At 51.6% G+C, this 24,124-nt stretch overlaps 1 protein-coding gene across 1 annotated transcript in view; it reads left to right on the forward strand.

Moving 5' to 3' along the window:
• Nucleotides 1–24,124, forward strand: part of HERC1 (HECT and RLD domain containing E3 ubiquitin protein ligase family member 1) — a 248,039-nt gene that overhangs the window by 148,372 nt on the left and 75,543 nt on the right. Inside the window, 10 exon segments of the mRNA XM_075576093.1 lie at nt 4,288–4,412; nt 5,423–5,643; nt 8,406–8,674; nt 10,046–10,098; nt 10,523–10,723; nt 11,473–11,647; nt 12,235–12,508; nt 13,567–13,780; nt 14,347–14,552; nt 15,782–15,909. Of these exon segments, the coding sequence (XP_075432208.1) occupies nt 4,288–4,412; nt 5,423–5,643; nt 8,406–8,674; nt 10,046–10,098; nt 10,523–10,723; nt 11,473–11,647; nt 12,235–12,508; nt 13,567–13,780; nt 14,347–14,552; nt 15,782–15,909 (1,866 nt within the window).

Here is a 24,124-nt window from a genome sequence, read left to right on the forward strand (position 1 = left end):
TGCAGTTAACTTTATAGGAAAAATTATTTCATATCTGACTTTATGCTTACTCGTTTATATCGTACACTTTGTGAAGTACTGAGTATACTTTTGACACTATTCAAATACGGAAATACATATTAAATATTATTGTATTATTAATAAAACAATTATAACAAATAGAATTAAAAACATCTAATTAGAACAAATAGAATTGAAATGTGTTTACTGGTTTCTGCATAGATGTAATTTGGTTACTGCATGTGGGGATTATAACCCCTTCTTGTAATAATTCCTACATAATAGGGGCTATGCCATCTAAAGCATTTCTGCTGAGTGGGTATTGGCCAATTCTGAGGAGGGCAGCGTTGGGAAATAATTTAACCCGTACTGGTGCAGCAGACCAGACGTACCCAGTACTGTTGTTGGGAGATGCCCATAAACTATGAGGTATTTATCCTAAAATAGATACAAAAAACAGAAAGCACAATAAATAAGCATAATTTCACAGTTCTCTGATACAGAGCAAAATTAACTTTTCAAAAAATAAGATAAAACCCCAAAACAGACCTGTTTGATCCTGCAAACTCAGTCCAAAAATAAATACATTACAGAATCATTCTCTTTCCCCATACTATAACTAAGCTGCTTTTAAACATATTTTTTTTTCTTTTTCAGCTTCTAGTTAACTTTTCATGTCTGGAACGTGGTCTTTGTACATTCCTTAAGCTCGAGGGGGGGGGGGGGGGGCAGCCCGCTTGGCTGCTTTTAACCTTCCCTCTTTTAAATGACTGCTGTTCAAAAATCAGACGAGCAGTGTATTTTTAAGAAAACAAACCGTTCGTTTCCTATTATAAGTTTGAACAGAGAAACCTTGATAACTAAAAAACAAAACCATCTCTGCAACCCTTCCTATAAAACAAAAATCTTATTGTTTTATTTACTATATATTTCTAATTCCTTATCTTTCTTACACACACCCACACACTCTCTGAGTTTATCTTCCATCAACATTCATTCTACTTTCTACGGGCAATTAACAAAACTTCACCATAAAATGCTTCCTAGGTTTATTTAAAATGCTACTGTCATGCCTTGTAAATGTCAGCAGGCTTAATACACTTTGACAAAAGGGTTTAAACTTAAATGACCCTTTTACAAGAGATATATAAGTATTGCACTGTGTATTTTTGTCATATTGGAAGTAGCTTTTTGCATTTTAGTTTTTTGTTTTTGTATAGGTTTATTTTAACCCTTATTATTATTTCATTCAAAATCATTATGATCTGTTATTTGTATTATTTGTTATTTTTATGATTAGTACAACAAGTGACAATGTGAAGCGCTATGTACACTAATGGCGCTATATGAATGAAGACATGCATACATACATACATAAACTATCAGAGTGACACACAAACACTTCACTCCATGACATGTATATTATTATGCCATCAAACTAGTTTCTATGAGCTTTCTAAGACAAAAACAAACAAAAAACATTTAAAGAGGATGTCCCCTTTTTCTTTTTCCATGCAGTATTAATGCATTCATTCCTAAAAAAACAAACTACTTTAACATTCTTAAATTGAAGCCATTTCTTCATAGGTTAATAATTAACTTCCATGTCTCGCAGACATGCAAGTCCTGTGACCTTTCAGTGAAAAAGGGGTGAAGGAAGGGGGAAGAGGAAAAGGGGGGTCCACTAATGCTGCAGCTATTTTCAAAACAGAGGCTGATATGTTTCCCTTTCCTTCTTATTTAATATACTCTGCGCCACTAAATATCCATTTTTAAAAAAAATTATTGCCATAATGTCCACACATAATTTCAAGGGACATACCCTTCGCCGGCGACTGTTGAGAACGTAGGTTTCCCCATAATTCTCCTGTATTACACCGATCAACGTTAGCTGACCATGTACCTTACACCGATCAACGTTAGCTGACCATGTACCATATTACACCGATCAATGTTAGCTGACCATGTACCAATAAGGTGCCCCACCACTTGGTATAATATAAGTAGAATATAGAGTTAAGGACCAGTGGTATATAAAAAAATAGTCACCTGCTGTTCCTTAACTATAGTTCTCTTCCCAAGTTCTTAGGAGACTTCCCACCTTATAATTTCAGTATTATACCTTCCGGGCCTTCACTTGGCCCTGCCGTTTAGCGGCACACGGTATAATCTGACCTGAGTTTATGGCAATAATCTAAAACAACAATAACAATACCTGATCAGTATAATATTGATAAACTCACGTGATACAGGGTGTCCCGTCACTCAGGTAGGTTGCCCATAAAGAACAAACTGTCTACAGATTACTCAAACAATTATTCTAACGGCTTTTTCTGTTAAAAAGGATAAAGCCATACCTTATTCCAAGTGTGCACGTTTGAGTAATGTAGGCAGCTGCTCAGTCTGGGGTTTCCTGGTCCCGAGGTGTTGGGTCCCTATTCGGGCGCCATCTGTGAAAGCGTAGAAATAAAATCAATGAGTCAAGGGTTCTAAGTAACAAGTGAGTTTATCAGCACCATGGCACAATTTGAGAGAAAAGAATTCCAAAAAGGAACTCAGGCCTCTGCCAACATATTGCTTGGTATCACATTTTTATACATTTCAAAATGAGTAATACGCCCTTTAAGGGGGCTGGCTTAGAGATAAAAAATATATGATGACCTATACAAAAATACATATTGATATATAAATATGCTTTACATTGCTATATTCTTATCCTATATATCACCATAATGTGGGCCGCCCTTATCCTTGTGACATAAGGGAGTTACTGTGTCCAGCCCTGTGTGTTACTGTATCTGTCAGATAACAGAACCTGAAGTCAGCAGAATTATCTAAGGCAAGAAAAACCTCTTACGATTGCATTTTCAATTCTTGCATGCCTCGTAGGAATTACACAAGGGCGAGTTACATCTAGAAGCGATACTCTGCAGAATCACACATTACAGTTCATACACAAATAAACGGATAAGCATTCATACAAGCAAATACTCAAAATGGTGGTTAGGCCAAAATGGAGGTGATGATAGCCACACACATTATCTCAATCTTCACAAGTGTAATGGGGTAGGGTGCTAATGGGTAATAGAGTAGGTAAACAGCAAAGAAGCAAGGACCCACTAATAGCACTCAATACCCTCAATAATGATAATGTGATATTATTAAAAATAATCTTTAATGCTAAACTTGATTAAAAGAATGGGTGTTAAAATACAACAATGGACACACATATATATTAACCCTAAGATGAGCATATATGACACTCCAGGTTATAAGTCATTGGGAACAAAATGAGGTGAATTAAATGAAATGTTCCAAGGGAGCTGATGTGCAGTATTCCCTAAATGTGGTTGCTTAGGTAAGAGCAAAGGTGGGGAAGGGCTGCAAACCTGTCTTAGGTAACAGACAGGTCCCAGGGTAGTGTAGGGGTTAAGTGGAATGAGAGCGTAGAGCAGATAGCAGATATCTGAATGTAAGGCAATCAAATACAGCTGTGCATACATAAATAATGTGTGCTCACCTAACAGGTAATGTGCTGCTGCAGTTGTAGATAATAAATCATACCTCTCACTCGGTTATATTTCTTAGACACCACCTATTAAACAGCTCATGTACTCCTGATGACAAAGAGCTAGCTGTAATATAGAGAGCAATGGTACAGTGGCTTCCTGGTCCCTATTGACGGTGTGGCTGTAAGTATGCCTGTGCACATATTCATGAATGTGCTGCCACCGTCAGGGACGCTCGTGCCACTAAACAAACTCTATATATGGGAAACAAGCACGCCCTACCCTGACCATAAGCTGCCGAGTTACTACACAAAACTCCTGCCCAGTTTCTAAGGGAAGTGCACGCGTGCGGTCTGGCAGCTGCTCGCACTGCGAGATAGAAGGCTGCCACGTCAGTACTGACCGCGCGCGTGCACGTGACGTGTGTCCATTGTTGTATTTTAACACCCATTATTTTAATCAAGTTTAGCATTAAAGATTATTTTTAATAATATCACATTATCATTATTCAGGGTATTGAGTGCTATTAGTGGGTTCTTGCTTTTTTGCTGTTTACCGTGTATATAGGATAGTCAGAATGGCGGCCATTTTTAGAAGCCCCAACAGAAATAATTTGACAACACTTTATGGGGGGTTGAAACCAGACTGTAATTCTAATATGTTCCTGGAACTATATGATCTTGGACGGGGATTGGACACCGACCTCCTGGTCGTGTCTTGGTTGGACCACTCTATTACATCGTTGATCAATTTGTCGGGGCGTCGGTCTCTCTTGCAGCCCAGACAGCCTGGAGCAGACGGAAAATGCGGGCGCCAGCAGCGGTCAGCAGACACGGGGCAGGTCCACTGTGACCAGGAGGCAGAAGTTTGACCTTGCAGCGCGGACATTGCTGGCCCGGGCAGGTATGGGGTTTAGTTATTTACAGAGACTCCCCCTGGGGCCAAAATGAACCAGCAACCGCACCACGTGTGAATCTGAGAGGTCCACGTCTCTTGTACCAAATCAGACACCCCTTCTTAAGTATTGTTTTTCAATATTTATTTCAGTTGGGTTTGTAGACATGGGAGGGACGTGAGATACCTCCACTTCATCTGATATCACTAAGGGTGGGACGTGGGATACCTCCACTTCATCTGATATCACTAAGGGTGGGACGTGGGCTACCTCCACTTCATCTGATATCACGAAGGGTGGGATGTGAGATACCTCCACTTCATCTGATATCACTAAGGGTGGGACGTGGGTTACCTCCACTTCATCTGATATCACTAAGGGTGGGACATGGGCTACCTCCACTTCATCTGATATCACTAAGGGTGGGACGTGAGATACCTCCACTTCATCTGATATCACTAAGGGTGGGACGTGGGCTACCTCAACTTCATCTGATATCACTAAGGGTGGGACGTGAGCTACCTCCACTTCATCTGATATCACTAAAGGTGGGACGTGAGCTACCTCCACTTCATCTGATATCACTAAGGGTGGGATGTGGGCTACCTCCACTTCATCTGATATCACTAAGGGTGGGACGTGAGATACCTCCACTTCATCTGATATCACTAAGGGTGGGACGTGGGCTACCTCCACTTCATCTGATACAGTATCACTGAGTGTGGGACGTGAGAGCCTCTCTTTATCTGATATCACTTAGTGTGGGATGTGGGTTCCTCTCTTGATCTGATATCACTGAGCATGGAACGAGGCGTACCTCCCTTGGTTCCTGGGCTGAAGGAATAGCTTAGTATCAGTAAGATCACTGTCTTTGACGTGGTTGAACCTCGTTTGAATCCCATTTGCAAGGCAGGGACATTACCACCGAGCGAGGCCTTCAGTTAGTAATCTCACTATGATGATATACTCTGTGACACCTGAATCCGTGACGACGTGTCTGTCTCTCTCTGCGGCACAGCCGGGTTATACCGCTCGGTCCAGGCTCACCGTAGCCAGGGCCGGCGGGAGGGCGTGTCCCTGCAGCAGGAGCCGGGCGCCATGTACGACTTCAACCTGGACGAAGAGCTGGAGATGGACCTGGACGACGAGGCCATGGAGGCGATGTTCGGGCAGGACCTGAGCAGCGATACGGATATTCTGGGAATGTGGATCCCAGAGGTACTGGACTGGCCAACGTGGGTGTGTGTGACAGCAGCCGGGGCTGCTCCGATTTCTGCTCTAACCCCCTCCCACCCTCCTGCTTTCCCATACCGCGTAGCGCATGAGACGCGACGTGGGCTGACGTCTGCCACGGGGGTGGGGGCAGCTACCCATGCAAAGGGTTGAGGAGGGTCTTTGTATTGCCTGAGCTGGGGTATATCCCTCTGAAGGGATCGGCTTAGAGAAAGGCAACACCCTCGCACCCTGCGGCTTAGGGGAAGACCCCTCCAGCCCCACGTCTTAGGGAAAGACCCCTCCACCCTCCCACCCACCGGCTCAGGGGAGGACCCCTTCCACTTCTCGGCTTAGGGAAAGACCCCTCCCATCCCTCGGCTTAGGAAAAGACACCCCACCCACCCTCCCGCCCCTCGCCTTAGGGAAAGACACCCCATCCACCCTCCCGCCCCTCGCCTTAGGGAAAGACACCCCACCCACCCTCCCGCCCATCGCCTTTGGAAAAGACACCCCACCCACCCTCCCGCCCGTCGCCTTAGGGAAAGACACCCCTCCCGCCCCTCGCCTTAGGGAAAGACAAAAGCCCCACCCAACCTCCCGCCCCTCGCCTTAGGGAAAGACACCCCACCAACCCTAACGCCCCTCGCCTTAGGGAAATACACCCCTTCCGCCCCTCGCCTTTGGGAAAGACACCTCACCCACCCTCCTGCCCGTCGCCTTTGGGAAAGTCAATCCACTCACCCTCCCGCCCCTCGCCTTAGGGAAAGACACCCCACCCACCCTTCCGCCCCTCGCCTTAGGGAAAGACACCCCACCCACCCTCCCGCCCCTCGCCTTAGGGAAAGACACCCCACCCACCCTCCCGCCTGTAGCCTTAGGAAAAAACCTGCCCCACTCTCCCACCCCTCGCCTTAGAGAAAGACTTCTCCCACCCCTCGCCTTAGAGAAAGACTTCTCCCACCCCTCGCCTAAGGCTGCGTCCATAGAAGGCCAGACCGCGCTGACGCGTCCGCACGCTGCGCTATCAGACTGCAGTGATCGCGGGCGGGATTATTCGCTGACTTTTCGCGCGATCGTGCAGTCACATGAGCGGTTCACCCAATGAGGGCGACCAAGCTCTGTGACGTCACTGGCCCGCCCCCAGAAGGAGCGAACAAAGGCCAGAGAACGCACCCGCTTTCCCTCAGCCTCCGTGCCTCCGCGTGGCTGCAGTGTCTATGGACGCAGCCTTATGGAAAGACTTCCCCCACCCACCCACCTACCTCTCATTTTAGGGAAAGACCAGCCCCACCCTCCCACCCCTCGCCTTAGGGAAAGACCAGCTCCACCCTCCCGCCCCTTGCCTTAGGGAAATACCAGCCCCACCCTCCCGCCCCTCGCCTTAGGGAAAGACCAGCCCCACCCTCCCGCCCCTCGCCTTAGGGAAAGACCAGCCCCACCCTCCCGCCCCTCGCCTTAGGGAAAGACCAGCCCCACCCTCCCGCCCCTCGCCTTAGGGAAAGACCAGCCCCACCCTCCCGCCCCTCGCCTTAGGGAAAGACCAGCCCCACCCTCCCGCCCCTCGGCACGGAAGATCTGTCTGTGCTCCACATATACGATCAGCATACATCCCAAATGATCCTTCCAGTGTAGGGTCAATGTGTTCCTGAAGCGGAAGCCTATTTGGACGTCCCATTATGGATCTCTGCCTTGTAGGTCAGTACATTGGGTACGATGCGTAATGTCCTAAGTACCAGGGTTCGGTTCTCTCTTGACACTGCCACTGAGATCTCACGCAGGTTATCGTTAACAGGCCATGACTGGTGTGTCGCCAGTGACAGAACCCATGTGAAAGGCAGCATGTGCCTCCCACCCCAAGCTGGAACAGGAATAGCAAAGGCTTATGGCCCACATAATGGGTGATAAGTGTCCAGAGGGCGGTGGTACTGGATGGTATATATATATACGTATATATATATATATATATATATATATATATATATATATATAATAGACTCCTCCTTTAGGAATTTTAAGTTTGCATCAACTAAATTTTATCACCATGTTGAGGAGCAATATTTTTGAAACATAGGATTGATGCAAGGGGTCTCCGGGGGTTGAACCCCATTAATTCAACTCTGGGATCCTCCTACTTCTGGAGATCCTTACCTGCGTAGGAGGCGCTCTCTGGGATCCTCCTACTTCTGGAGATCCTTACCTCCGTAGGAGGCGCTCTCTGTTTTTTCTTTTTTTTTTAAAGCTCCCACGTTATGTGGACCAACAGGAAGCTGTCCCAGATGACGTCACGGCTTCCTATTGGCCCACAGGGCGCGGGAGCTTTGTAAAGCGGCCATTACATGAACCCTGCTAGCCGAGCAGCTGCCGGCACCCCCTACGTAGGGAAGTGTCTCCACAAGCACGGGGGTTCAGCTCCGGAGACGCCCTGCTTCAATCCGTTGTTAAAATAGCAATGTTAAATCGCCCACTTGGAAGTGATTGAGCTCTCCTGATCTGAAGCACAGTACCACTGCTTCTTTGGTGCTTCAACCCCTACACAGCAGAGAGGAAGGGCTTTACCGTGACAGTCTCCCATCCCCGCACCCCACCTCCCCCCACACGTCAGTACTGCAGTAATAGCGTGTGTCATGCATGATTTCTGCATGTCTCCTCTCTGTTATGGTCCCTCCAGTTGAGACGTTGTTGACTGGATCCCTTCTCCAGTACACCGCAACAGACCCCCCCCCCTTTTCATTCCGCCCTCCACCCCCCATCGCGCCCTTGTTATATTGCCCTCCCCTTTCCTACAGCACGTGTGCGAGACGGAGGACAGGGAGGAGGTGGTCGTGTGCGAGCTGTGCGAGGCCAGCGTGCTAAGCTTTAACCAGCACATGAAGAGGTACCACCCAGGCTGCGGCCACAGCGCCAACCGCCAGGGCTACCGCAGCAACGGCTCGTACGTGGACGGCTGGTTCGGGGGGGAGTGCGGCAGTGGGAACCCCTATTACCTGCTGTGCGGCAACTGCCGGGAGAAATACCTGAGTCTGAAGAGCAAGCGCAAGGCGTCGGCGTCGGAGAAGTGAGAGCAGGACACGGGCTTCCGGACTACGGGGGGGGGGGTTATCCTTCTGGTCTGAGACCCTGAGCCATCACTATGCAGTAACGCAGGGCCATCTGCAGGCTGGCAGGGGCCACAGATCATAGACTGGGCTGGGAGCACGGCCAAGCGTAGGGCCACAGATCATAGACTAGGCTGGGAGCACGACCAAGTGTAGGGCAACAGATCATAGACTAGGCTGGGAGCACGACCAAGCGTAGGGCCACAGATCATAGACTAGGCTGGGAGCATGACCAAGCGTAGGGCCACAGATCATAGACTAGGCTGGGAGCACGACCAAGTGTAGGGCAACAGATCATAAAATAGGCTGGGAGCATGACCAAGGGTAGGGCCATAAACTATACTATAGATTAGTAATGGGCCAGAGATTAACAGATTCAATAGGCTGCTGCAGTGTCCTGAACTAATATGTTGCCCTAGACCAATGGTGACCAATGCCAGTCCACAAGGCCAGGTTTTAAGGATATCCCTGCTTCAGCACAGGTGGCTCAGTCATTATGACTTAGCCACTGATTGAGGCACCTGTGCTGAAGCAGGGATATCCCTAATACCTGGCCTCTTGATGGTCCTCGAGGACTGGAATTGGCTACCCCTGCCCTAGACTAATATGGTGCTAGCCGCTCCGGCTCCTTCTGGACCTGCACACGCCAGTCCATTCCCTTCTTGGCCTGATGTTGTCGGTGAGGAAATGGACGGGTTTGTGCTGTTCCAGAAGAAGTAGGAGGCAGTGTAACTAGGGATGTATCTCGGCACACTGCAGACTGCCATTGTCATAAATTACATCACAGATTCACAATGATCTGACTGCACATGTTAGTCATTGCGGGGTTAACATGTAATTGTGTGTAACGCCCATTGTACATTTCCAAACTTTTATCATGTTTCAGCTTAAAGGAGCAGTTCTTCCCACTTGTTTCTATTCATTACAGGGGGGGAACCAATGGGGTCCTCCTGAACCAACGGGCATCATTTCCCACCCAGGGACCCCATGTTCCCAAGATACTTACCGGTGATGTTAGCAGTCTCCCCCAGGGGCAACACAATGTCTGCCACACCTCTGGCCAATAGAAAGCTGCAACATCATCGGTTGTGGCTTTCTATTGGATGGCCATGTAAATCCCCTTTAAAAACCAGGAAGTAATACCAGTAACTTCAGCAGTACTAAGTATCTCTGGAAGCGGGGGATCCCCGGAGGTGAAAATAGCATGATGTTAGTTTGGGGGGGGGGGTTGCTCTATAATATAATATGTGACATGATGCCCGGGACATAACAATTTGTAGGGTTTGTTTTTTTTTTGTTTTTTTTACACATTATACTTTTCTGTGTTTCAGGTATAAAGGACACGCTCCTGATTTGATTGGAAAACAAGATAGTGTTTATGAAGGTAGTCAGGGGTTGGAGGTCGGGCAGAGATTGGAGGTTGGGGCCAAGGGTGGAGGTTGGGGCCGAGGTTGGGGCGCAGGTTGGAGGTTGGGGCGCAGGTTGGAGGTTGGGGCCGAGGTTGGAGGTTGGGGCCGAGGTTGGAGTTTGGGGCCGAGGGTGGGGTGGAGGTTGGGTTGGGGCCGAGGGTGGGGTGGAGGTTGGGTTGGGGCCGAGGTTGGAGGTTGGGGCAGAGGTTGGACAGGATGAGGGAGGAATTAATTATTAGGAGTAGCAGACTGTGGGGGGAAGTCTCAAAGTGTTTTTGTACAATCAGAATCTCTTTTTAATTCCTGCTGTGAAGTGCTCGCTGGGGAACGTTTTATCCGCCATCACTGTCCATAGTCCTGTCACCGTGAGACTGACCACGTGTTGTTGCCCTTTTACAGAAGACTGGGACATGTTGGACGTTGATGAAGACGAGAAGCTGACCGGAGAGGAGGAGTTTGAACTTCTGGCAGGACCTCTCGGTCTCAACGACCGCAGGATAGTGCCGGAACCGGTCCAGTTCCCCGATAGCGACCCACTAGGTGCGTCCGTAGCCATGGTGACAGCCACCAACAGCATGGAGGAAACCCTAATGCAGATAGGTATGTTTGGACCGGGAGTTCAAATGTCCTCATCGCCGACTCAAGCACGTCACCTCCACATCACCTCCACGTCTACCCGTGATACATCAGCCTTTCCTCCAACCAGAGGGTTCATGTTGTAGGGATAGAGATCACCATGGAGGCAGCCATATTGCATGTAACCCTCGTGAAATATGTGTTTTGTTTCTTGCAATTCAGATTCAGTACTGTATGAGTACTTTAAAATATATACATTTTTCACATTTCCATGATATACAAAATCTCTTACGATGGTTATCTAATGTAGTTTGTGTTTTCCAGTCCTACACATTGTTAGCTTGGCTTTGTGCCTTTGTTTGCAAACTAATTCTGAAGCCACCATTAGACAGACAAATAAACAGAAGTAGCAGCGGTATGATATGGATGATTTCCACCATACGAGATCTCCTGCACCAACTGGGACCTTCTTCAGAACATGAGCACAGTTCAAGTTGGCGACGAAAACAGGGACATTGAGTGTGTCTGCTGTTGATCTTGCTGTTGGCTGTGTCTGGTGGATGTGATATTTCCCAGTGAGACTCTTTTTCACCTGCACTAACTGGGACCTTCTTCAGTACCCGAGCACAGTTCACGTTGGCGACCGAGAGAGTAATGTTGTTGAGTTTGTCAGTGGTCCATCTTGTTGTCTGCTGTCCTGCTCAGTGGAGCTGTGTCCTGTGGTTGTGGTATTTTCCCCTTTTTTCACCTCCTGCCCTGTTTCCCTCTCTCAGGCTGTCAGGGCGCTCTAGAGAAGGGCTCCTCAGGCCGGATAACTCTGGGGGAGCAGGCGGCGGCTCTGGTGAACCCGCACGACCGCGTGATGGCGTTACGCCGGGTGATCGCCGCTGCACAGGTCCTGCTGGCGCGGACCATGGTGATGAGGGCACTTTCCCTGCTGTCCGTCAGGTCTGTACCGCTGCAGACACGAACCTCATGAGATATCAGAAGTGGACACCTTGCCACTCCGTGACCCAGCCTTTCCCTTATCATTAGTGGGGAGGGCCTCGAACTTCAGGAAGAGGAGTCTAGCTGCAGACAAACAGCATGTCAAGTGTCCACTGTGACATAGTCATTGTGAGGTCATTGTAGAAAAAAGGGGATCTATGGAACGCCCTCCGTAATATAACACACTCAGCCATTTTTAATGGGTGCCCAATAATTGAAGATCAGTTTATGTAACGATGCAAATCGAAGCCACGTATAGAAAAAGTAAAAATGTCCCGGAGTATACAACACTGGCCGCTTTTGTTCTCCGCTGGTTGGGAACTCTGACCTCAGTGAAGAGAGAATGCAACGTTGCAATGATCAGCGCAGAGATATAGGGCCCGTTTTTAGGAAATATCAATGTCGCCCATCTTTAAAAGGTTTGGGTTAAATAGATGTTTACACTAACCTTGCTACATAACGGAAATCCGATGAGTGGTTTACGCAGTGGAGGGTGAAGAAGCTTTGATGACTACAATACATCATGTCATCTTTCTTTCTCCCCCCAGCGGGTCCAGCTGCAGCCTCGCGGCGGGCCTGGAGTCTCTGGGTCTGACCGACATCCGCACTCTGGTGCGTCTCATGTGCTTGGCCGCTGCGGGACGAGCTGGCCTCTCCACCAGCCCCTCCAACACCATGTCCAGCTGCTCTGACCGCTCCCGGGGTCTGCACAGCAAGACCAGCAAACCCATTTCCTGCCTGGCGTATCTCAGCACTGCCGTGGGCTGCCTAGCATCCAGCACCCCCAGCGCCGCCAAACTCCTGGTCCAGCTCTGCACCCAGGTAGGGCATCATCTAGAGCATGGGTGGCCAACAACAGTCCCCTCGAGGACCACCAGCCGGTCAGGGTTTTCTTGATATCCTTGCTTCAACACTGGTGTCTCAATCAGTGGCCCAGTCATTGACTCATGGTGGAGATCCTACCATTGGCCCAATCAGTGACTGAGGGCCCCCTATCCTTGCTGTGCTTTCGGTTGAGGGTCTCTGTCACTCATTTATCCACCATAATCTTACTGAGTCCGGTATAGCAGCTTCACACCATGGAGTCAATGACCAAACTCAAACTGATGAGTTCCAAAGCATGAAATATTGGTCTCCAAATGGGTTTCCTGGTTCTGCACTTCCCCTGTCCCATGCCTTGCTTGTACATGGTGTGATTCAGCAAACTAAAGTTCTAGGGCAGGGTTTTTCAACAGGGATTCCTAGGAACTCTTAGGTTCCCCGGGCATCACTAAAGGGGTTCTTGCAATTTTTTAGGTCATTTGAAAATTGTTCCAAATACAGAGGAATTTACAATGTATCTGATCTCAAACGTGCTATTAGAGAGGCTTGGGATTCCTTACAATGCATCTGATCTCAGACGCGCTATTAGAGAGGGTTGGGGTTCCTTACAATGCATCTGATATCAGACACGCTATTAGAGAGGGTTGGGGTTCCTTACAATGCATCTGATCTCAGACGCGCTATTAGAGAGGGTTGGGGTTCCTTACAATGCATCTGATCTCAGACGTGCTAGTAGAGAGGGTTGGGGTTCCTTACAATACATCTGATCTCAGACGCGCTATTCGAGAGGGTTGGGGTTCTTACAATGCATCTGATCTCGGGAACGCTATAAGAGAGGGTTGGGGTTCCTTACAATGCTTCTGATCTCAGACACACTATTAGAGAGGGTTGGGGTTCCTTACAATACATCTGATCTCAGGCGTGCTATTAGAGAGGGTTGGGGTTCCTTACAATGCATCTGATCAGACAAATTCCTTGAAATCAGGATTTCCTGGTAATATCTGTGCGCAGCTCCGGCAGAAATGCGTGTAACGGGAATCTTGTCTGTGCCCGGGTAGAATTTGATCTCGGCCGCCACGGGGGTGAATCTGACCACCGTTGATGACCCTATCCAGAGGAAATTCCTGCCCAGCTTCCTCCGCGGCATCGCAGAAGAAAGCAAACTGGTCACCTCCCCCAACTTCGTGGTGACGCAGGCGCTGGTAGCACTGCTGGCGGACAAGGGGGCGAAGCTCCGGCCAAACTATGACAAGGCGGAAATGGAGAAGAGAGGTAAGTGGTCACGTGTTGGGTCTACGGGCACCATGTTTGCATTGAGGTTGGGTTTGGGCAGGGTGACAGAGACCTTGCTACATCTGTTCCTCCCACAGGCGGGTGACAGTGACCAACAGAGGACTCATTGGGTGTGTCCCTTACACTGGTGGTTGATAGTTGAAAGGGGGTAGAAGAAGCCCATGCTTTGTCACGTCCCCGTCACACACATGTCACAGGAGGGAGGTGTGTATGGACCTGTGGGTTTGTTATTTTGCCTTCCTCCTGTGTGAGTGAGGGGACTGTTTCCTCCCAGTGCTGGGCGACAGTGACAGACGTTACCTGTGCGGAGCTTCAGTCGGTTGTGTAGTGTCGTGCAAAATAACTGCGTCATAAACATGGCCCAGAGTCAACTGTGACATTACAAGGCCATGGTACACAGATGTGACTTTACATGGCGGTGTGACATTACAGTTGTGACACTGATGTGTATTAGTCCCGTATCACAGGTATACATTGCCCTGTCTGCGGTGTGTCCCTGCCATAGTACCCCTGAGCAGTTTCCGCCCGTGTCCCCTCTCCCGTAGGGCCCCTGGAGCTCGCCAATGCTCTGGCTGCCTGCTGCCTGTCCTCACGCCTCTCCTCCCAGCACAGGCAGTGGGCCGCGCAGCAGCTGGTGCGGACGCTGGCAGCTCACGACCGCGACAACCAGGCCAGTCCTCAGACCCTCGCAGACATGGCTGGAGACTTGAGGAAGTGCTCGCTCACCAAGCTGGAGGCCCATCAGAACCGGGTGAGTACTCCGTCACTCCATCAGAACCGGGTGAGTACTCCATCACAACCCAGGGAGTCCCCTGTCACTCCATCAGAACCCAGGGAGTCCCCCGTCACTCCATCAGAACCCAGGGAGTCCCCTGTCACTCCATCAGAACCCAGGGAGTCCTATGTCACTATCAGAACCGGGGGAGTCCTCCGTCACTCCACCAGGACCGGAGGAGTCCTCCATCGGTCCATCAGAACCGGGGGAGTACTCCGGCACTCCATCAGATCCTGGGGAGTCTTCCGGCACTCCATCAGATCCTGGGGAGTCCTCCGGCACTCCATCAGATCCTGGGGAGTCCTCCGGCACTCCATCAGATCCTGGGGAGTCCTCCGGCCCACAGGCAACGAAAGAGTTAAATATGGCAATGCCCCAAATAAGAAAACCTTTAATCTGAACGTTCGCGCTCCCGGTAATAACCTTGTGTGTTTCATATAAAGAAGAAATACACAATAATCCCGCTAACCCTCCCTACTGATGGACGTGTTACCGTTCCCTCTGTGTGCCGCCATGTTCTGTGTCCTGTGTCTCTGCTGTCCGGCTGTCACCTCCTGTGATGGACGTCGCGGGTCCCTCTGTGTGCCGCCGTGTCCTGTGTCTCTGCTGTCCGGCTGTCACCTCCTGTGATGGACGTCGCGGGTCCCTGTGTGTGCCGCCATGTTCAGTGTCCTGCGTCTCTTTGCTGTCCGGCTGTCTCCTCCTGTGATGGGCGTCGCGGGTCCCTCTGTGTGCCGCAATGTTCTGTGTCCTGTGTCTCTGCTGTCCGGCTGTCACCTCCTGTGATGGACGTCGCGGGTCCCTGTGTGTTCTATACATGACATCACAGTGACAACACGGGAACTTCCTGTTTAACACGTTCACAACTTCAATACAAGATAAAAACAGAACAAGACTTTACATTTTGGGGGGTAGCTGCCTTTACCCCAGGGGTTCTCAATTCTAGTCGTGTCCCCATCCCCCCCAAGGTCAGGCTTGAAGGATATCCCTGCTTCAGCACAGGTGGCTGGTTGAGCCTCCTGTGCAGAAGCAGGGATATCCTTCAAACCTGACCTGTTAAGGGTCTTGAGGACTGGAGTTGAGACCCCCTACTTTAACCCCATACACTGCCCCCCCTTCCCCTGGCAGTGAAGGGTTAAATGAGTCGGATTTGACCAACCCGGAGATGACCCCCGCAGAAGTTTGAGCCTCTCTTTGGTTTCCAGGTGATGACCTCGGCCTGGTTTAGCAGGAAGGCGCTTCTGGCCACCAGCGGCAGCGACGGTACAGTGCGGGTGTGGAGCGTGACCAGGAACCAGTACTCCCTACAGCAAACCTGCGTCTTCAACAAGGCGTGAGTGCGAGCTGAGCCCGTTCACCGCCTGGCGCCCGGCAAACACCGGCGTGGTGCATAACCTTTCATACAGAGGGCAGTTCTGATATAGACCGGTGTGTGTGTCCCAGGGAGGGCAGTTCTGATATAGACCGGTGTGTGTGTCCCAGGGAGGGCAGTTCTGATATAGACCGGTGTGTGTGTGTCCCAGGGAGGGCAGTTCTGATATAGACCGGTGTGTGTGTCCCAGGGAGGGCAGTTCTGATATAGACCGGTGTGTGTGTGTCCCAGGGAGGGCAGTTCTGATATATACCGGTGTGTGTGTCTCAGGGAGGGCAGTTCTGATATAGACCGGTGTGTGTGTGTGTCCCAGGGAGGGCAGTTCTGATATATACCGGTGTGTGTGTCCCAGGGAGGGCAGTTCTGATATATACCGGTGTGTGTGTGTGTCCCAGGGAGGGCAGTTCTGATATATACCGGTGTGTGTGTCCCAGGGAGGGCAGTTCTGATATAGACCGGTGTGTGTCCCCCAGGGAGGGCAGTTCTGATATAGACCGGTCTGTGTGTCCCAGGGAGGGCAGTTCTGATATAGACCGGTGTGTGTGTCCCAGGGAGGGCAGTTCTGATATATACCGGTGTGTGTGTGTGTGTCCCAGGGAGGGCAGTTCTGATATATACCGGTGTGTGTCCCAGGGAGGGCAGTTCTGATATAGACCGGTGTGTGTGTCCCAGGGAGGGCAGTTCTGATATAGACCGGTGTGTGTGTGTCCCAGGGAGTGCAGTTCTGATATAGACCGGTGTGTGTGTCCCAGGGAGGGCAGTTCTGATATAGACCGGTGTGTGTGTGTCCCAGGGAGGGCAGTTCTGATATAGACCGGTGTGTGTGTGTCCCAGGGAGGGCAGTTCTGATATAGACCGGTGTGTGTGTCCCAGGGAGGGCAGTTCTGATATAGACCGGTGTGTGTGTCCCAGGGAGGGCAGTTCTGATATATACCGGTGTGTGTGTGTCCCAGGGAGGGCAGTTCTGATATAGACCGGTGTGTGTGTGTCCCAGGGAGGGCAGTTCTGATATAGACCGGTGTGTGTGTGTCCCAGGGAGGGCAGTTCTGATATAGACCGGTGTGTGTGTCCCAGGGAGGGCAGTTCTGATATAGACCGGTGTGTGTGTGTCCCAGGGAGGGCAGTTCTGATATAGACCGGTGTGTGTGTCCCAGGGAGGGCAGTTCTGATATAGACCGGTGTGTGTGTGTCCCAGGGAGGGCAGTTCTGATATAGACCGGTGTGTGTGTCCCAGGGAGGGCAGTTCTGATATAGACCGGTGTGTGTGTCCCAGGGAGGGCAGTTCTGATATATACCGGTGTGTGTGTCCCAGGGAGGGCAGTTCTGATATAGACCGGTGTGTGTGTGTCCCAGGGAGGGCAGTTCTGATATAGACCGGTGTGTGTGTCCCAGGGAGGGCAGTTCTGATATAGACCGGTGTGTGTGTGTCCCAGGGAGGGCAGTTCTGATATAGACCGGTGTGTGTGTCCCAGGGAGGGCAGTTCTGATATAGACCGGTGTGTGTGTCCCAGGGAGGGCAGTTCTGATATAGACCGGTGTGTGTGTGTCCCAGGGAGGGCAGTTCTGATATAGACCGGTGTGTGTGTCCCAGGGAGGGCAGTTCTGATATAGACCGGTGTGTGTGTGTCCCAGGGAGGGCAGTTCTGATATAGACCGGTGTGTGTGTCCCAGGGAGGGCAGTTCTGATATAGACCGGTGTGTGTGTGTCCCAGGGAGGGCAGTTCTGATATAGACCGGTGTGTGTGTCCCAGGGAGGGCAGTTCTGATATAGACCGGTGTGTGTGTCCCAGGGAGGGCAGTTCTGATATAGACCGGTGTATGTCCCAGGGAGGGCAGTTCTGATATAGACCGGTGTGTGTGTCCCAGGGAGGGCAGTTCTGATATAGACCGGTGTGTGTCCCAGGGAGGGCAGTTCTGATATATACCGGTGTGTGTGTGTCCCAGGGAGGGCAGTTCTGATATAGACCGGTGTGTGTGTCCCAGGGAGGGCAGTTCTGATATAGACCGGTGTGTGTGTGTCCCAGGGAGGGCAGTTCTGATATAGACCGGTGTGTGTGTCCCAGGGAGGGCAGTTCTGATATAGACCGGTGTGTGTGTGTCCCAGGGAGGGCAGTTCTGATATAGACCGGTGTGTGTGTCCCAGGGAGGGCAGTTCTGATATAGACCGGTGTGTGTGTCCCAGGGAGGGCAGTTCTGATATAGACCGGTGTGTGTGTGTCCCAGGGAGGGCAGTTCTGATATAGACCGGTGTGTGTGTCCCAGGGAGGGCAGTTCTGATATAGACCGGTGTGTGTGTGTCCCAGGGAGGGCAGTTCTGATATAGACCGGTGTGTGTGTCCCAGGGAGGGCAGTTCTGATATAGACCGGTGTGTGTGTGTCCCAGGGAGGGCAGTTCTGATATAGACCGGTGTGTGTGTCCCAGGGAGGGCAGTTCTGATATAGACCGGTGTGTGTGTCCCAGGGAGGGCAGTTCTGATATAGACCGTGTGTGTGTGTCCCAGGGAGGGCAGTTCTGATATAGACCGGTGTGTGTGTCCCAGGGAGGGCAGTTCTGATATAGACCGGTGTGTGTGTGTCCCAGGGAGGGCAGTTCTGATATAGACCGGTGTGTGTGTCCCAGGGAGGGCAGTTCTGATATAGACCGGTGTGTGTGTGTCCCAGGGAGGGCAGTTCTGATATAGACCGGTGTGTGTGTCCCAGGGAGGGCAGTTCTGATATAGACCGGTGTGTGTGTCCCAGGGAGGGCAGTTCTGATATATACCGGTGTGTGTGTGTCCCAGGGAGGGCAGTTCTGATATAGACCGGTGTGTGTGTGTCCCAGGGAGGGCAGTTCTGATATAGACCGGTGTGTGTGTGTCCCAGGGAGGGCAGTTCTGATATAGACCGGTGTGTGTGTCCCAGGGAGGGCAGTTCTGATATAGACCGGTGTGTGTGTGTCCCAGGGAGGGCAGTTCTGATATAGACCGGTGTGTGTGTCCCAGGGAGGGCAGTTCTGATATAGACCGGTGTGTGTGTGTCCCAGGGAGGGCAGTTCTGATATAGACCGGTGTGTGTGTCCCAGGGAGGGCAGTTCTGATATAGACCGGTGTGTGTGTCCCAGGGAGGGCAGTTCTGATATATACCGGTGTGTGTGTCCCAGGGAGGGCAGTTCTGATATAGACCGGTGTGTGTGTGTCCCAGGGAGGGCAGTTCTGATATAGACCGGTGTGTGTGTCCCAGGGAGGGCAGTTCTGATATAGACCGGTGTGTGTGTGTCCCAGGGAGGGCAGTTCTGATATAGACCGGTGTGTGTGTCCCAGGGAGGGCAGTTCTGATATAGACCGGTGTGTGTGTCCCAGGGAGGGCAGTTCTGATATAGACCGGTGTGTGTGTCTCCCAGGGAGGGCAGTTCTGATATAGACCGGTGTGTGTGTCCCAGGGAGGGCAGTTCTGATATAGACCGGTGTGTGTGTGTCCCAGGGAGGGCAGTTCTGATATAGACCGGTGTGTGTGTCCCAGTGAGGGCAGTTCTGATATAGACCGGTGTGTGTGTGTCCCAGGGAGGGCAGTTCTGATATAGACCGGTGTGTGTGTCCCAGGGAGGGCAGTTCTGATATAGACCGTGTGTGTGTCCCAGGGAGGGCAGTTCTGATATATACCGGTGTGTGTGTCCCAGGGAGGGCAGTTCTGATATAGACCGGTGTGTGTGTGTCCCAGGGAGGGCAGTTCTGATATAGACCGGTGTGTGTCCCAGGGAGGGCAGTTCTGATATAGACCGGTGTGTGTGTGTCCCAGGGAGGGCAGTTCTGATATAGACCGGTGTGTGTGTCCCAGGGAGGGCAGTTCTGATATAGACCGGTGTGTGTGTCCCAGGGAGGGCAGTTCTGATATAGACCGGTGTGTGTGTGTCCAGGGAGGGCAGTTCTGATATAGACCGGTGTGTGTCTCCCAGGGAGGGCAGTTCTGATATAGACCGGTGTGTGTGTGTCCCAGGGAGGGCAGTTCTGATATAGACCGGTGTGTGTGTCCCAGGGAGGGCAGTTCTGATATAGACCGGTGTGTGTGTGTCCCAGGGAGGGCAGTTCTGATATAGACCGGTGTGTGTGTCCCAGGGAGGGCAGTTCTGATATAGACCGGTGTGTGTGTCCCAGGGAGGGCAGTTCTGATATAGACCGGTGTATGTCCCAGGGAGGGCAGTTCTGATATAGACCGGTGTGTGTGTCCCAGGGAGGGCAGTTCTGATATAGACCGGTGTGTGTCCCAGGGAGGGCAGTTCTGATATATACCGGTGTGTGTGTGTCCCAGGGAGGGCAGTTCTGATATAGACCGGTGTGTGTGTCCCATGAGGGCAGTTCTGATATAGACCGGTGTGTGTGTCCCAGGGAGGGCAGTTCTGATATAGACCGGTGTGTGTCCCAGGGAGGGCAGTTCTGATATAGACCGGTGTGTGTGTCCCAGGGAGGGCAGTTCTGATATAGACCGGTGTGTGTGTCCCAGGGAGGGCAGTTCTGATATATACCGGTGTGTATGTCCCAGGGAGGGCAGTTCTGATATAGACCGGTGTGTGTGTCCCAGGGAGGGCAGTTCTGATATAGACCGGTGTGTGTGTGTCCCAGGGAGGGCAGTTCTGATATAGACCGGTGTGTGTGTCCCAGGGAGGGCAGTTCTGATATAGACCGGTGTGTGTGTGTCCCAGGGAGGGCAGTTCTGATATAGACCGGTGTGTGTGTCCCAGGGAGGGCAGTTCTGATATAGACCGGTGTGTGTGTCCCAGGGAGGGCAGTTCTGATATAGACCGGTGTATGTCCCAGGGAGGGCAGTTCTGATATAGACCGGTGTGTGTGTCCCAGGGAGGGCAGTTCTGATATAGACCGGTGTGTGTCCCAGGGAGGGCAGTTCTGATATATACCGGTGTGTGTGTGTCCCAGGGAGGGCAGTTCTGATATAGACCGGTGTGTGTGTCCCATGAGGGCAGTTCTGATATAGACCGGTGTGTGTGTCCCAGGGAGGGCAGTTCTGATATAGACCGGTGTGTGTCCCAGGGAGGGCAGTTCTGATATAGACCGGTGTGTGTGTGTGTGTGTCCCAGGGAGGGCAGTTCTGATATAGACCGGTGTGTGTGTCCCAGGGAGGGCAGTTCTGATATAGACCGGTGTGTGTGTCCCAGGGAGGGCAGTTCTGATATATACCGGTGTGTGTGTGTCCCAGGGAGGGCAGTTCTGATATAGACCGGTGTGTGTGTGTCCCAGGGAGGGCAGTTCTGATATAGACCGGTGTGTGTGTGTCCCAGGGAGGGCAGTTCTGATATAGACCGGTGTGTGTGTCCCAGGGAGGGCAGTTCTGATATAGACCGGTGTGTGTGTCCCAGGGAGGGCAGTTCTGATATAGACCGGTGTGTGTGTGTCCCAGGGAGGGCAGTTCTGATATAGACCGGTGTGTGTGTCCCAGGGAGGGCAGTTCTGATATAGACCGGTGTGTGTGTGTCCCAGGGAGGGCAGTTCTGATATAGACCGGTGTGTGTGTGTCCCAGGGAGGGCAGTTCTGATATAGACCGGTGTGTGTGTCCCAGGGAGGGCAGTTCTGATATATACCGGTGTGTGTGTCCCAGGGAGGGCAGTTCTGATATAGACCGGTGTGTGTGTGTCCCAGGGAGGGCAGTTCTGATATAGACCGGTGTGTGTGTCCCAGGGAGGGCAGTTCTGATATAGACCGGTGTGTGTGTCCCAGGGAGGGCAGTTCTGATATAGACCGGTGTGTGTGTCCCAGGGAGGGCAGTTCTGATATATACCGGTGTGTATGTCCCAGGGAGGGCAGTTCTGATATAGACCGGTGTGTGTGTCCCAGGGAGGGCAGTTCTGATATAGACCGGTGTGTGTGTGTCCCAGGGAGGGCAGTTCTGATATAGACCGGTGTGTGTGTCCCAGGGAGGGCAGTTCTGATATAGACCGGTGTGTGTGTGTCCCAGGGAGGGCAGTTCTGATATAGACCGGTGTGTGTGTCCCAGGGAGGGCAGTTCTGATATAGACCGGTGTGTGTGTCCCAGGGAGGGCAGTTCTGATATAGACCGGTGTATGTCCCAGGGAGGGCAGTTCTGATATAGACCGGTGTGTGTGTCCCAGGGAGGGCAGTTCTGATATAGACCGGTGTGTGTCCCAGGGAGGGCAGTTCTGATATATACCGGTGTGTGTGTGTCCCAGGGAGGGCAGTTCTGATATAGACCGGTGTGTGTGTCCCATGAGGGCAGTTCTGATATAGACCGGTGTGTGTGTCCCAGGGAGGGCAGTTCTGATATAGACCGGTGTGTGTCCCAGGGAGGGCAGTTCTGATATAGACCGGTGTGTGTGTGTGTGTCCCAGGGAGGGCAGTTCTGATATAGACCGGTGTGTGTGTCCCAGGGAGGGCAGTTCTGATATAGACCGGTGTGTGTGTCCCAGGGAGGGCAGTTCTGATATATACCGGTGTGTGTGTGTCCCCAGGGAGGGCAGTTCTGATATAGACCGGTGTGTGTGTGTCCCAGGGAGGGCAGTTCTGATATAGACCGGTGTGTGTGTGTCCCAGGGAGGGCAGTTCTGATATAGACCGGTGTGTGTGTCCCAGGGAGGGCAGTTCTGATATAGACCGGTGTGTGTGTCCCAGGGAGGGCAGTTCTGATATAGACCGGTGTGTGTGTGTCCCAGGGAGGGCAGTTCTGATATAGACCGGTGTGTGTGTCCCAGGGAGGGCAGTTCTGATATAGACCGGTGTGTGTGTGTCCCAGGGAGGGCAGTTCTGATATAGACCGGTGTGTGTGTGTCCCAGGGAGGGCAGTTCTGATATAGACCGGTGTGTGTGTCCCAGGGAGGGCAGTTCTGATATATACCGGTGTGTGTGTCCCAGGGAGGGCAGTTCTGATATAGACCGGTGTGTGTGTGTCCCAGGGAGGGCAGTTCTGATATAGACCGGTGTGTGTGTCCCAGGGAGGGCAGTTCTGATATAGACCGGTGTGTGTGTGTCCCAGGGAGGGCAGTTCTGATATAGACCGGTGTGTGTGTCCCAGGGAGGGCAGTTCTGATATAGACCGGTGTGTGTGTCCCAGGGAGGGCAGTTCTGATATAGACCGGTGTGTGTGTGTCCCAGGGAGGGCAGTTCTGATATAGACCGGTGTGTGTGTCCCAGGGAGGGCAGTTCTGATATAGACCGGTGTGTGTGTGTCCCAGGGAGGGCAGTTCTGATATAGACCGGTGTGTGTGTCCCAGGGAGGGCAGTTCTGATATAGACCGGTGTGTGTGTGTCCCAGGGAGGGCAGTTCTGATATAGACCGGTGTGTGTGTCCCAGGGAGGGCAGTTCTGATATAGACCGGTGTGTGTGTCCCAGGGAGGGCAGTTCTGATATAGACCGGTGTATGTCCCAGGGAGGGCAGTTCTGATATAGACCGGTGTGTGTGTCCCAGGGAGGGCAGTTCTGATATAGACCGGTGTGTGTCCCAGGGAGGGCAGTTCTGATATATACCGGTGTGTGTGTGTCCCAGGGAGGGCAGTTCTGATATAGACCGGTGTGTGTGTCCCAGGGAGGGCAGTTCTGACATAGACCGGTGTGTGTGTCCCAGGGAGGGCAGTTCTAATATAGACCGGTGTGTGTGTCCCAGGGAGGGCAGTTCTGATATATACCGGTGTGTGTGTCCCAGGGAGGGCAGTTCTGATATAGACCGGTGTGTGTGTCCCAGGGAGGGCAGTTCTGATATATACCGGTGTGTGTGTCCCAGGGAGGGCAGTTCTGATATAGACCGGTGTGTGTGTGTGTCCCAGGGAGGGCAGTTCTGATATAGACCGGTGTGTGTGTCCCAGGGAGGGCAGTTCTGATATAGACCGGTGTGTGTGTCCCAGGGAGGGCAGTTCTGATATATACCGGTGTGTGTGTGTGTCCCAGGGAGGGCAGTTCTGATATAGACCGGTGTGTGTGTGTCCCAGGGAGGGCAGTTCTGATATAGACCGGTGTGTGTGTGTCCCAGGGAGGGCAGTTCTGATATAGACCGGTGTGTGTGTCCCAGGGAGGGCAGTTCTGATATAGACCGGTGTGTGTGTCCCAGGGAGGGCAGTTCTGATATAGACCGGTGTGTGTGTGTCCCAGGGAGGGCAGTTCTGATATAGACCGGTGTGTGTGTCCCAGGGAGGGCAGTTCTGATATAGACCGGTGTGTGTGTGTCCCAGGGAGGGCAGT

This window comes from Ascaphus truei, chromosome 18 (genome assembly GCF_040206685.1).
Source record: "Ascaphus truei isolate aAscTru1 chromosome 18, aAscTru1.hap1, whole genome shotgun sequence".
Lineage (NCBI taxonomy): Eukaryota > Metazoa > Chordata > Amphibia > Anura > Ascaphidae > Ascaphus > Ascaphus truei.